This window comes from Otolemur garnettii, unplaced genomic scaffold (genome assembly GCF_000181295.1).
Source record: "Otolemur garnettii isolate 467f Iridium unplaced genomic scaffold, OtoGar3 scaffold00066, whole genome shotgun sequence".
Lineage (NCBI taxonomy): Eukaryota > Metazoa > Chordata > Mammalia > Primates > Galagidae > Otolemur > Otolemur garnettii.
In genome coordinates, this window is record NW_003852461.1 from 8,649,483 (window position 1) to 8,662,443 (window position 12,961).

General features: G+C 42.5%; 1 protein-coding gene across 1 annotated transcript in view; it reads left to right on the plus strand.

Annotated features, from left to right (window-relative positions):
- The window catches only part of PATJ (PATJ, crumbs cell polarity complex component), a 379,729-nt gene that overhangs the window by 117,233 nt on the left and 249,535 nt on the right, over nt 1-12,961 (plus strand). The window contains exons 16-17 of the mRNA XM_023515102.1: nt 6,263-6,472; nt 11,269-11,385. Coding sequence (XP_023370870.1) covers nt 6,263-6,472; nt 11,269-11,385 — 327 coding nt within the window. The remainder of the gene's footprint in view (nt 1-6,262; nt 6,473-11,268; nt 11,386-12,961) is intronic.

The following is a 12,961-nucleotide window of genomic DNA, read 5'->3' on the forward strand; positions in this document are numbered from 1 at the left end:
TCTGAAATAAATCATGGTCTGTCTCTTTGCCTTGCTGCTGTGTGGCCCTTAAATTCCATTAGTTATTGTCTTTAAAAGTTTGGGTGTTAGATACAGAATAGATTTTTAAAAAGCAAACCCAAGAGAAAGTCTTTATTTTGGATCTAAATAAGTCACTGTACACCTTGATTTTTGTTCTTCTTTGGTGAGGTGACACTGCAAAGCAGCATCAGAACAGTCCTGGGTGTGCGTGTCACGTGCCTCTTATTTTCAGAAATGCCTCTTGCTGATACACACACCTGCCAGTTTGTTAAGCGTGACCACTTTTCTTCTTGACTCCTGCGTCTGCCCTCCGCAGCACTCCCTGCTTCCTGCCTGGACCCTAGGTAGTCACCTGTTTGTTTGTGTCTGGGCTGTGAAGCAGCATTCTGACAGAGGTCTGCAGGTGTCCTAGTTGGTACCGCTGTCTCTGACAGACCCACGTCAGCCGCGCCCCACCCTGGCAATGCCTCTGCACTCTGCTTCAGTTTATGTAAAATCTGATCTCTTGGCTCTGTGGGAATGTACACAAATATTCACATAATACATTTTATAGACATTTCAGAGACTTTGAATCTCATCCATTTGGGCATAATGATTATCACGTTTGGGTTTGTTCACGTAGAGGTGTTCTTATGCTCACCAAGGAATGCATTCTTGCGGAAGTTAATGTCCATAAAAGTTTGGTGAACAAAGGGTGTTTTAGCTGTCATGCAGATCTGTATACGTCCTGGGCTCACTAACTTTCCATCTGCTGGGGACTGAAATGTGTATAAACCCTACTGGCCGGCTCGGCGCCTGTGGCTCAAGCAGCTAGGGTGCCAGCCACATACACCTGCGCTGGCGGGTTCGAATCCAGCCCAGGTCCACCAAATAACAATGACAGCTGCAACCAAAAAATAGCCGGGCATTGTGGCGGGTGCCTGTAGTCCCAGCTACTTGGGAAGTGGAGGCAGGAGACTCGCTTGAGCCCAGGAGTTGGAGGTTGCTGTGAGCTGTGATGCCACAGCACTCTACCCAGGATGACAGCTTGAGGCTCTGTCTCAAAAAAAAAAAAAAAAAAAAAAAAACAACCCCTACTGGCCTAGTGTGATGTTGACACACTCTGGGAAGATGATAAATACATCTTTTAACATATTTGTCCTCTTCGAACACTCATTCACTTAGCTGATGCTTACTACCTCCAGTACTAAAATGCTAGTGCTCTGGCTAAAAGCATAAACTCTGGATTTCAACTGGCCTGTTTTAGTTTTAAAAGATGATTCTGTTATCTCTGTAGAAAATGATCTGATGTGGGCAAGGGCAGGATCAGAGACAGGGAGACCTATTAGCAAACTATAGCAGTTGTCCAAAACCAAGGTGGTGCAGTGGTGGCTTGGTGAGCAGGCCAGTGAGGGGTGGGGGGAGCCCTGAGGCGTGGGTGTGTTCCAGTGCCACTCGGGGAGTCTGGCAGGAGAGGAGTCTGTCAACTTGGATTTCTCCCAGCATCAGAATTTCCTTTGCTTGTAACAAATACAAACCCCTAGCATCACAAGAGACCTCAGAAATTTTTGTATTAACTTTTCTGCATTCGGGTGCCGTGATTTCATTCAGTGGTGGACAGAGCAGGTAGGTGGTTCCCAGGGATTTCCTAGCTGAGTAGTGAGGTGGAGAATTGGGGTCCGCTCTCCTGTCTTCATTGTATTCCGATGAAAGTTTGCCATTTTTAGGTAGTTGACAGAAATTTGATAATATTTTTAAGAAGTGTAAGGAAAAATGTTGATAAATGATTGCACTGAATCAAACATATGGGATGCTGTTAGGGCATGTTTAATAATATAATGCTTTTTTAATAAAGAGGAAGATAATTCCTTCAGAAGAGAACTGCTTCCAGCCACGATTCTTCTGTCCTATGATTGGTCTTTAGTGCCCTCTACTGGCTGCTTTGTCTAAAGCAACATCTTCATCTTGACTTGATTATTATTATTAAATCATAGCTGTTGTACATTAATGCAGTCATGGGGTACAATGTGCTGGTTTTATATACAATCTGAAATACTTTCATCAAACTGGTCAACATAAACTTCATGGCATTTTCTTAGTTATTGTGTTAAGACATTTATATTCTACACTGAGTAAATTTCACATGTACCCTTGTAAAATGCGCCGTAGGTGTGGTCCCACCAATTACCCTCCCTCCCCCCATCCTCCCCCCTCCTTTCCCTCCCTCTCCCCTTTCCCCTTCTTCTTGGGCTATAATTGGGTTATAGCTCTCATTAAGAAAGCTATAAATTGGTTTCATAGTAAGACTGAGTACATTGGATACTTTTTCTTCCATTCTTGAGATACTTTGCTAAGAAGAATATGTTCCAGCTCCATCCATGTAAACATGAAGGAGGTAAAGTCTCCATCTTTCTTTAAGGCTGTATAATATTCCATGGTGTACGTATATCACAATGTATTAATCTATTTGTGGGTCAATGGGCACTTGGGTTTCTTCCATGATTTAGCAATTATGAATTGGGCTGCAATAAACATTCTGGTACAAATATCTTTGTTATAATGTGATTTTTGGTCTTCTGGATATATACCTAGTAGAGGAATTATAGGATCAAATTCATCTTGACTCTTTTTTTTTTTTTTGAGACAGAGCCTCAAGCTGTCCCCCTGGGTAGAGTGCAGTGGCATCACAGCTCACAACAACCTCTAACTCCTGGGCTCAAGCGAGTCTCCTGCCTCAGCCTCCCAAGTACCTGGGACCACAGGCACCCGCCACAACACCCGGCTATTTTTTGGTTGCAGCCATCATTGTTGTTTGGCGGGCCCTGGCTGGATTCGAACCCACCACCTTAGGTGTATGTGGCTGGCGCCTTAGCCACTTGAGCCACAGGCGCCGAGCCTCATCTTGACTCTTGATCACAGTGTTCCTTACCGAAAGAAGAAACATTAGAGATTTAAAAATTACAGTGAAAGGGGATGAAAGTCAGTGGAGACTTTGAGATTCGTTTTTGGGGTGCTGCCTTTGACAGCAGATATGCTAAAATGGGAAAAATAGAAAGACGGTGCCGTGGCCCGTGAGCAAAGATTGCGTGCAAATTCATGAAGCATCCCATATTTTAAAAATATGTATTCGCCTGAGGGGGGCCCTGAGGAATTGGGTAGGAGGTCTTGAAAAAAACCTTTCAAACATTTTGTTTGATGTAACATGCATATGATACGGTAGACTGTATTTTCAGAAGTAGACTCTTCTGACGGGAAGCAGCCTGAGGCAGGCTGGGTTTTGAGCACTTTTGATGTAGCAGAAACTCAAGAATAGCAGCCGCCCAGTAGGCATCAGCAGCTGCTGTTTCTCCACAGCGTGGCTGCTACATGTGACGGCCATGGAAAGAAATGACTGTTACTCATTAAAGCAACTCCATTCAGCTGGGTGGGAAATGGCACAGTCAGAAAAGTCATCCTAGAAAATGAAGTGGCCATTAAATAGAAAGGGGCATCTTCGGAGGTCAATGGTTTGTCCCCCCCCACCCCCCCCCACCAAGTGACAAAGAAGCTGCCTTTGGGTTTTCTCCTGCAGGGAGAGGGATATCAGTGTTGAGAATCACCAGAGGTCTGCACTTGAATAAAGTTGAGTAAGCAGACATACCTGTCACTAGTTTGAGGTCTAGAGAAGACTGTACTTTGTATAAATAAGTGCTCACTGTGACTTTCCTGAAATAAGAGAGATCTGTTAATCTTTCAAGAGTAGAACTCTTATTTCCATTTCCCCCTGCTCAATCTTCCTTGGGTGTACTTTTAACTATTATTTCAGTAGGTTGCATTTTGAAAACACTCATGCATTTGGGTTAGAAATAATACAGTAGACCCCCTGTAAGTTGACCATCCAACGGACTATAACCCATTGACTTACGGAGGTGTTGACGTAAGGAACTAGGCCTACCATACGTGTGGTGCGTGTCTGGTCTGTGAAAATTAGGTGAACTTGAGGAGGTTGTGGGAAGGGGTCAAGGTTAATTCAGTGCCATGTGAAGCTGCAGAGATTGTTCACAACTGTCTTAGTGAAATCCCTTGTTTTCTTTTGGGATATTTTACTGTTGCCGTTTTCGCTAAGAAAGTTTAGTCATTGTGAAGTAACGCCAGACACTCTGTGTGTGTGTTTCATGAAAGGACTAAGCTATTAATTAGTTTCCCTTCCCCCCTAATAAAAAAGCCTTTCATCAAAAACTGACGTCCTGAATGAAGGAGATAATTGTACAGCTTATTTATTAGCATGTCAGACTTAAAATGTAATGGTTTCATATTTCAGAATGGAAAGTGTGTCGTGATTCATGGTTGCCAGTGACGAAGCAGACAGCTCCTTTATCCTGATGCCCGGTCGCCCGCTGGTGGGCCCAGCCTCCCGTCTCTCCTCTCCTCTTCCTGTGCAAGAGCTCCCTCTACTTGAAAATGTCGGCATAATTAGGGTTTAACACATGTACTTTATTAGCGAGTGGCCGTGACTGTTTTGTTACCTTTTAATCTTCATAATTATGTGGTTTTGCACATCAGAGCATGTAAGAAATTTACCAAGAGTCTCTTGACTTGGGAATAGACAAGGCAAGGTTGGTTGAGCAAAGCAGGATGTTACGTCGGAAGGCACTCTTCAAGGAATAAGCTATGTAGCTTGATTTAAATATGGTATATTTGGTTAAAATTACATGCAGTACTTTGAAAATGAATCCTCCTGTCTCAAACACAGAGGCATAGAAAACTGGATCAGAAAACTTCAAAAGAACTGTCGGCAACTTCAAACAGACTGTCGCCGGGAACTTGGCAAATCCTCATTTTGCTAATTCTAAAGTTTCATAATTCTAACAAAAGACCTAGCGGTTTCTCTCTGCGCTCTCTGGAAGGGTGGAATAGCAGTTAGAGTCTCAGGCTCCCTGTTACTGCAGCTTCCCCTTCTGGAACCACGTGTCTGTGATGAAACGGCGGGAGCAACCCAGACAGACCAGAGCAGGTGCTGCTGGGAGTGGGATTTAATTATTTTTTTTTCCCTGAGGCTAAGTTTGAAGTTTAGTAACAGTGCCATATTCCTCCACCATTAAGACACATTTGGAGGCGCTCCTTGGCTGTGAGATGTCCAGGTGGATGTTTCTTTCTTTCTTCTCCACACACTACTCTTGGTGTCCAGCTGCAGGGAGCAGAGCTCAGTGGTCGAGAGTCAAGACTGCAGGGCTGGACTGCCCGGTAGAATCGTGGCTCTGCTACCTGTCAGTTGGGTGATATTGGCCAGTTCTTTAAGTTTCTGAGCTTTGTTTTCCTCCTCCATAAAATACAGGCAAAACGTAATGTCCCTGCATCCTGGAGTTGTTGTAAGGATTATTAGATGAATTCATGATGGTCAAGCTTGACGCACAGTAAGTGCAGATAGCAGTTTGTTGACTAAAATAAAGAACAGCGGTGAAGTTATAAATTGGTTTTTATTAATCAAAGGTATTTGTTGACTGTCAACTTATCTTCAGTGCTTACTGAAAAGAGATACGGAGATAAGTGAGTTTGCATGGTGATTTTGCATATGAATTCATACTTATTTTCTATATATTAAAATAGTTTGGACCTAGGGGTACCAGGTCATAATTTTAGGTGATGTTATTTTTAAAAATGTTTTTTAATGCAGTGGAATATTCTGTGGTTTCCATGTCTTTTTCTGGACGTTAGTGGTTTTGTAGAAAGATTAAATTTATATTAGGGGTCATAATTTTAGATTATGTTATTGTAAAAAAATATTTTAATGCAGTGGAATGTTCCGTGGTTTCCGTGTCTTTTCTGGACTGTAGTGGTTTTGTAGAAAGATTCTGTACTCGTAAATACATAGGAGTGGAGTATCATATTATATTCATGATTATATCCATGTTTTTCTCAGAGCCTGCCATGGCCCAACAGGAGTAATCAATGGATCTGTCTTTGGTCTATAGCGTGACTATGCTTGAGAACATCAAAAAATCTTGTCCAACTGTTCCCAGACCTCTTGTGGTCTAACGAAATGTGAGACAGTTACTATAAAGTTAAAAAAAGAAACTTAAGCATTCAGGCATGCAGTTGAAATTATTAGATTATATTTTCACCTTGATACAAAATATTTGCATACTTTAATTTTTTTTTTCATGTTTGGAAGAATATCACCAGAATGCTGAACCCGTGAAGTTCGTGAGTCAGTGTAAGTGGTCTTACGCCTGGATGTGTACTTCAGGGAGCTGACACTTCTTTCTTCTTTCATTGATTCTAGGACCCTTTGGATCCCACAAGATCAGTGATCGTGATCCGTTCCCTGGTAGCAGATGGAGTAGCAGAAAGAAGTGGTGGGCTCCTCCCTGGGGACCGCTTGGTCTCAGTCAACGAGTACTGTCTGGACAACAGCACACTCGCCGAAGCAGTGGAGGTCTTGAAAGCTGTGCCACCAGGCACTGTGTACCTTGGCATCTGTAAGCCTTTGGTGGTGAGTGTTGAATCTTGTTAATATAGGGCAACGCCTGTGGCTCAGTGAGTAGGGCATTGGCTCCATATACTGAGGATGACGGGTTCGAGCCCAGCCCTGGCCGAACCGAACCAAAAAATAACCAGGCGTTGTGGCTGGTGCCTGTAGTCCCAGCTACTTGGGAGGCTGAGGCAAGAGAATCGCCTAAGCCCAGGAGTTGGAGGTTGCTGTGAGCTGTGACACCACGAAACTCTACCGAGTCAATAAAGTGAGACTCTATCGCTACAAAAAAAAAAAAATAAAGAAGAATTTTGTTAATATAGGAAATGATAATAGTATAATAATTAAGAATGTGGATTTTGCAGACAAATGTACCTGGCCTCAAAATCTGTTTCACTACTTACTATGTATATGACCTGGCAACGTTCTTTAATGTCTTTTACTTAGAAAATGTGGGAAAAAATAAGGTCTACCTTATAGGGTTTTGCAGACTAAAGAAGATTATATTCATGAAGTACATAGCACGTTGTTGTATAAATGTTAACTGCTAATGTTACCAGTCCTCCCACCGCCCCTTTTCCTGCTATTTTCATCTTCGTGCTTTTATCCCAGACTTTTAAGTTGTCATTTCTTGTGTATAAATGAAAATCAATAGTTTTATGTCTTTAAACTCTCATTTGGGAGTGATGGTGGAGATGGTGTGGTAAATTGAAATCCAGGTAACCCTATCATTTTAACTGTGTGAAAATGAGATCTAATCCACCTTTCTGACCATTAAAACACCTGGAACCCCCGAATGGTCAAGCACCCTAAAATCATCCCATCACTTTCTCTCCTTTCTCTCACGTCCTAGGCCAGGTTACCGTTTATGACTGAAGCTATATTACAGTTCTGGTGTTGCTGAGGTCCCCAAGGCAAAAACATATTTGATGATGATAATTTCCAGCCATTCTTAAAGTATTATCAGTGCTCATTAAATGCCAGTTGTTCTTTTAAGCTCTTTATGTGTATTAGCTAATTTAATCCTCACAGGAATTTTAAGGGGCAAGGCTCAGAGAGCTGAGTAACTTATCCGAGATTACGTGACTATTAATAGTAAGGGCAGAAAGGTAACACGAGCTCAGCAGGTGCCTCTGGCCACAGGGCTGCACCTGTGTTCCTGTTATGTGTTACGTGTTTAGTTTGTACACAGCTTGTCAGATGAAACAGCTTGGTTGTAATAGATTGTTGATCTGGTTTCAGGACTACCCTCTGTTTCTAGCTTTCTTTTAAGTTGTCCTGGGGGACTTCAACCTTATAGATTATAATATATGTAAGTATCACCCGGGCGATAGTTAAAATGAGGTTTCCCGGGTCCCATCCCAGAGACTGAGATGTAGCAATTCTGATGTGTGATTCAGGAATCCACCTCTTCAATGGGTCACCTGTGTAATTCTGATGCAGAATTTTACACTGTGAGAAGCATGGTACTAGTAATTTGATCACCGGGTCTGCCACTCTTCTTCTGAGTTTACTTTTTTCATTTCTGAAAAGACTAGATAGGGCGGCGCCTGTGGCTCAGTGAGGAGGGTGCCGGCCCCATATACCAAGGGTGATGGGTTCGAACCCTGTCCTGGCCAAGCTGCAACAAAAAATAGCCGGGCGTTATGGTGGGCACCTATAGTCCCAGCTACTCGGAAGGCTGAGGCAAGAGAATCTCCTAAGCCCAAGAGCTGGAGGTTGCTGTGAGCTGTGATGTTACAGCACTCTACTGAGGGTGACAAAGTGAGACTCTGCCCCCCCCCCAAAAAAAAAGATTAGACAAAACCAGAGAACTTATAAGGTATTTCTTAATTCTGTAATTCTTTTTTTTTTTGTTTGTTCTTTTGTGAGACAGTCTCACTATATTGCCCTTGGCAGAATGCTCTGGTATCACAGCTCACAGCAACATCAAACTCCTAGGCTTAAGCGATCCTCTTGCCTCAGCCTCCCAAGTAGCTGGGACTACAGGCACATGCCCCAACACTGGGCTATTTGTAGAGACGAGGTCTTGCTCTGGCTCAGACTGGTCTCGAACTTGTGAGCTTCAGGCAATCCACCCACTTCAGCCTCCCAAGTGCTAGGATTATAGGCTTGAGCCACCTCGCCCGGCCAACTCCATAATTCTTTTATTACATTAAATACTTTATTATAACACATGAAAAGTCTACTACAAGTAAGTATTCACATAGAGGAAAGGATGGATGGCCATATGTTCCTATCTAGGTTAATACCGAGATTCTTATATTGCACGTGGCATCTTTGCCTTAGTCAAAGCCAGTGTGGTCTTCGTGTGTTACATGAAGATGCCTGGGTGTCACGCCTCGCAGGGACTTTAAATGTGTCAAAATGGAATATGGTACATAGCTCAGTCAAGTTCTTGACTTTTTGTGTGTTTGGCGTGGGCGTTGCCGTAGCTCACAGATGATGAGATGCTTGATTGATTTTCTGAGAAGTTAAGGCAGGGAGGACTATTAATCCCTTTATGGGGCCGCATCTAATTAGTATTTGGAGTTGTAGGAGACACATGTGGCTATTCCCTGATGACCAGCTTAGTGGCTGGATGGGGCCACATGAATCAGCCCCCGTCCTGCCAGACTTCAGAGGCACAACCTTCACGTCCAGCCATTTTTGGAACTCTCAGGCAGTGTGAACCATGGGGCTTGGGACCGAGTGGGTGTGGGTTCCTGTGCCGTTTCTGGTGGAGGAAGAGCTGCAGCCACAGCTTCAGTGTGAGGGTGTTTTGCAGCATAGGAATTGTGGGCTGGGACTTTGCCCAGGCTCCGCTCAGCGAGTCCCAGACTGCTACAGCCACACCAGTAAAGAGGTTGAGAGGAAGGTCACACACGACTTTTTTTTTTCCTTTTAACACTAAGTAATCTTTCTTTAGCATGTGGGCTCTTTTAGCAGGACCCCTCAAGGATAGTAAACAGTGATTCTCTAAAGTCTCTGCCTGTGTCCCTCTCTGTTACTGTAAAATCGGTGGTTACTTGTCTGATTGTCAAGGTGGAAACTTACTAGGAAGAATTTTCACACAGAGATTAGGATAGAAAGAAGTACAAAGTTTGTTTTTCCCAAGAAAGAAAGAAATGGGGGCAGGGGGAAAAGAGGAGAGAGAAACAGAGGCCCTGAAAATTGAGGAAGGCTCCAGTGTTAAATAAATCAACTTGCTTACCGGTGATGGAGTTACCTAAGGCTCAGCCGTCTCTCCGCGCAGTGAGGTGAAGTTGTTCCCAGAAGATCCCTGGGCAGGAAGGAGCCGGCTCAGGGGTGCCTATGGGGTCTGGAAGGTGACTGTGATGTCCCTGTAAAGGAGGGGGCTGCCTTGTCACTGTTAGGGCACCGTCCTGGTGGAACCTGCTTCCTGGGTCACACCTGACTCCAGTGACCAGTTTGTGACAGTCAAAATAGGATATATGTCCCAGGACAGGGCATGGCCCTGGTCTGCTCTTGCCTGAGCCTCCTGGGTAACTCTCTCTGAAAAGTCCCCCTTAGAGTGACAGCCACCGTTTGGAAAGCTTCCTTCTGCCCAGCACCTAGTGTGGCCTTTCCCCTGGGTTTTTCTTAGGGGAAATGCAGCATCTCAGGCATCTTTCTAGATTTTTGGAGTTTATGTGGACCCCAGGGCTGACGGGGGGATGAAGTGCATTGCTAGTGGGTTCCGCCATCCCTAGTGTCAGGATTTAAATTAGCATAGAGGCAAAAGGCCAGAGCCAATCATGAAATGAAGAACTGGATTTCTCCTGGTTCTGAGTAGTTTATGAGTCTTTTGACCTAGCAACCTCTCTGAGAGGGAGGTAGGGAGGGAGTTTGAAACAGCCAGTTTGGTGAAGGCGGCCAGGGAAGAGTGGTGCCCTTCACCGCAACTGTGAAAGAGAACCTTATAGGGACGGTCGCATGTTGATAGAGATGTGGCCAGAAAGTAGCACTGCTGACTTCTGACTAGACCTGGCCCTGTGATCTCCCCCGGAGGCCAGGCGGTGTCAGGCCCAGCGCTGGGCTTTCCCTCCACCAGACCAGAACACTCCCACCCACTCCACTTTGTGTTTGTGACCATGTGCGAAGCGCTGGAGATTTACCAAATTCTGAAGGAGGGCACTGGATGGAGTCCTGGGAGGAGGACGGCAGAGGAGGGAGCAGTTAGAGAGAGACACAGGAAACTGAGCTTCTCATGACAAGAGGGGGGGCAGAGAAGTGACTCCCTGCGACAGGGTTAGAAAAGTGACTCAGTTTCTCCTCCCTACAGACCACCAAGCGTCAGGGTGAAACTTCCTAGGTGAGCAGCTCCTGCCTTGCGCACCGTCCAGCAAGGATCGTGTGGCTTGTCTGAGAACATAGGCGCTAGGGCCAGCCAGCGAGTGTTCAAACCCTGGGTGTGTATGTAACCGACTGGTCGTGTAAAGCAGGGCAGGTTACTGGACCCCTTTTTACTCCTGGCAAAACAGGGTTAGCAAGAACACCAACTTCTTAAGTACATATTAATATATTAATTAGTAGAGTAAATATATTTAAAGGGTTTAAGTTTGCACCTGGTACATAGATAGCTATATATACTACAAGCAAGTTCTTTTCCTAGGAAAGCGATTTTTCTTTAATGGATATGTAGAAAACAAATTTTTTTGGACAAGCTCTGACCCGAATATGGCTTTCTTTTTTTAATTATTAAAGTTTGTTCCAGTGAAACACTTGGCATAAATTTTGTTGTGTCCTTGGACTTCCTGGAAAAATGAGAATTAATCTGAAGAGAGTTTGAAATTAAGGTATTTTCTTGATTATAAAAGCGGCTTATATTTTTTCAGGAAGATGATAAAGAAGAAGAAAGTTATGTTTTACATTCAAGCCACGATGAAGATCAGACTGAACTTTCAGGAACAATTCATGATATAAATTCATCTTTAATTCTTGAAGCACCTAAGGTATTTAGCAAATGTATTTCCCATTTGAGTGATTTGCTGCGAGCTGAAGTTTCTAAAAAGAAAAGCTTATTCCTCTCTCTTAACTAAATAGATATAAATTAATCTCCTCTCTTTTATTTTTTTTAACTGAAATCATTTTTTTCCTCTACCACAATGCCTATGAAAGACAGAGACAAAATATAAGGCATTTTCAATGAACAGGTGTACCTTATTTTATAACATTAAAATATTCATATTTTATATGTACATTCCTAAAGTTTTAAGGGAGTAGAAAATAAACCTACATTTGAAGTGCTGTGGAAAATGGAACTAACCAAAAAATTTCATACTGAATCCTTTCTAAAGAAAAGAGCTGTTTAGTGAAACTCAACTTTATGCTTTGATTTTAGAAAATGTATTTGGAAGGTTTTTCTTTTTCATTCTTAAAAGGAATAGTGCTTTTCTCTCCTCCGTCACAACTGTCCAGGGATGTCATTGTAGTGTGTGGACAGCGTCTCCAGCTGATGCCCATTCCTGTAATGCCTATTGCAGTTTTTAGCATAGACATTTTTTGTAAAAGTTTTGTAACCATGTGATGTATTCAAATACATGCTCTAATCACAATTTTTTTTTTAAATAACCAAGTTGTAGTATTCAGTATATGATGTATTCAAATACATTCTCTAAGCACAATTTTTTTTTTTAAGTAACCAAGTTGCAGTATTCAGTATGTGATGTATTCAAATACATTCTCTAATCACAATTTTTTTTTTAAATAACAAAGTTGCAGTATTTGGTATGTGATGTGATATATTCAAATACATTCTCTAAGCACAATTTTTTTTTAAATAACCAAGTTGCAGTATTCGGTATGTGATGTATTCAAATACATTCTCTAAGCACAATTTTTTTTTTTTAAATAACCAAGTTGCAGTATTTGGTATACTAAATTAACCAGAGCTTTGCCTCAGTGACGTTTAGCTGTGAGAAGGAAGCAACAGAAAAGAGCACTTTACACTTGGTGATGATGAGTAGGACTTAAAATGGGAAATATCACTGGTCTCTTAGAAGGAATTGGGCTTCCCTGTGTCCAGCATCCAGAGGGTCCCCAGCGCTGGGCCAAAGCACAGCAGAGTCATACATTCATCAGATATTAGCCAACAAAGTTTCTGTACATTTAGTTTCAGAGGTATGTCCTAGCTGTTCTGATTAGTGAAATAAAAATTAATTCAAAAGTATATGGTATTCATTCCTTTTTATCATATTTTCAACACAGTTGAAAAAGACATTTTTCTATTATTTGGTATATTATAAAAGTCAAACTCAGGGTACTTAGACATACTCCCCTTTAGTTTATAGAGAATGTTTTTTGAATATTTTTAATAATCATAATTTCTTTTAAGTTACTTAACCTTGAAAATCCTGACCTGTTAAATCTTTGCTTTCTTAAGTGATAGTGTGACACAAACCTATATTTTATATCTGTGTTTTACATTGAGTGTGTGGACTAAGATGAGATCAGGCACACTCAGGGTGAGATGGCCGTAGCCTAAGTGCATGAAATATCCAGTGTAGCAGTTTAATAAAATTCCTATTT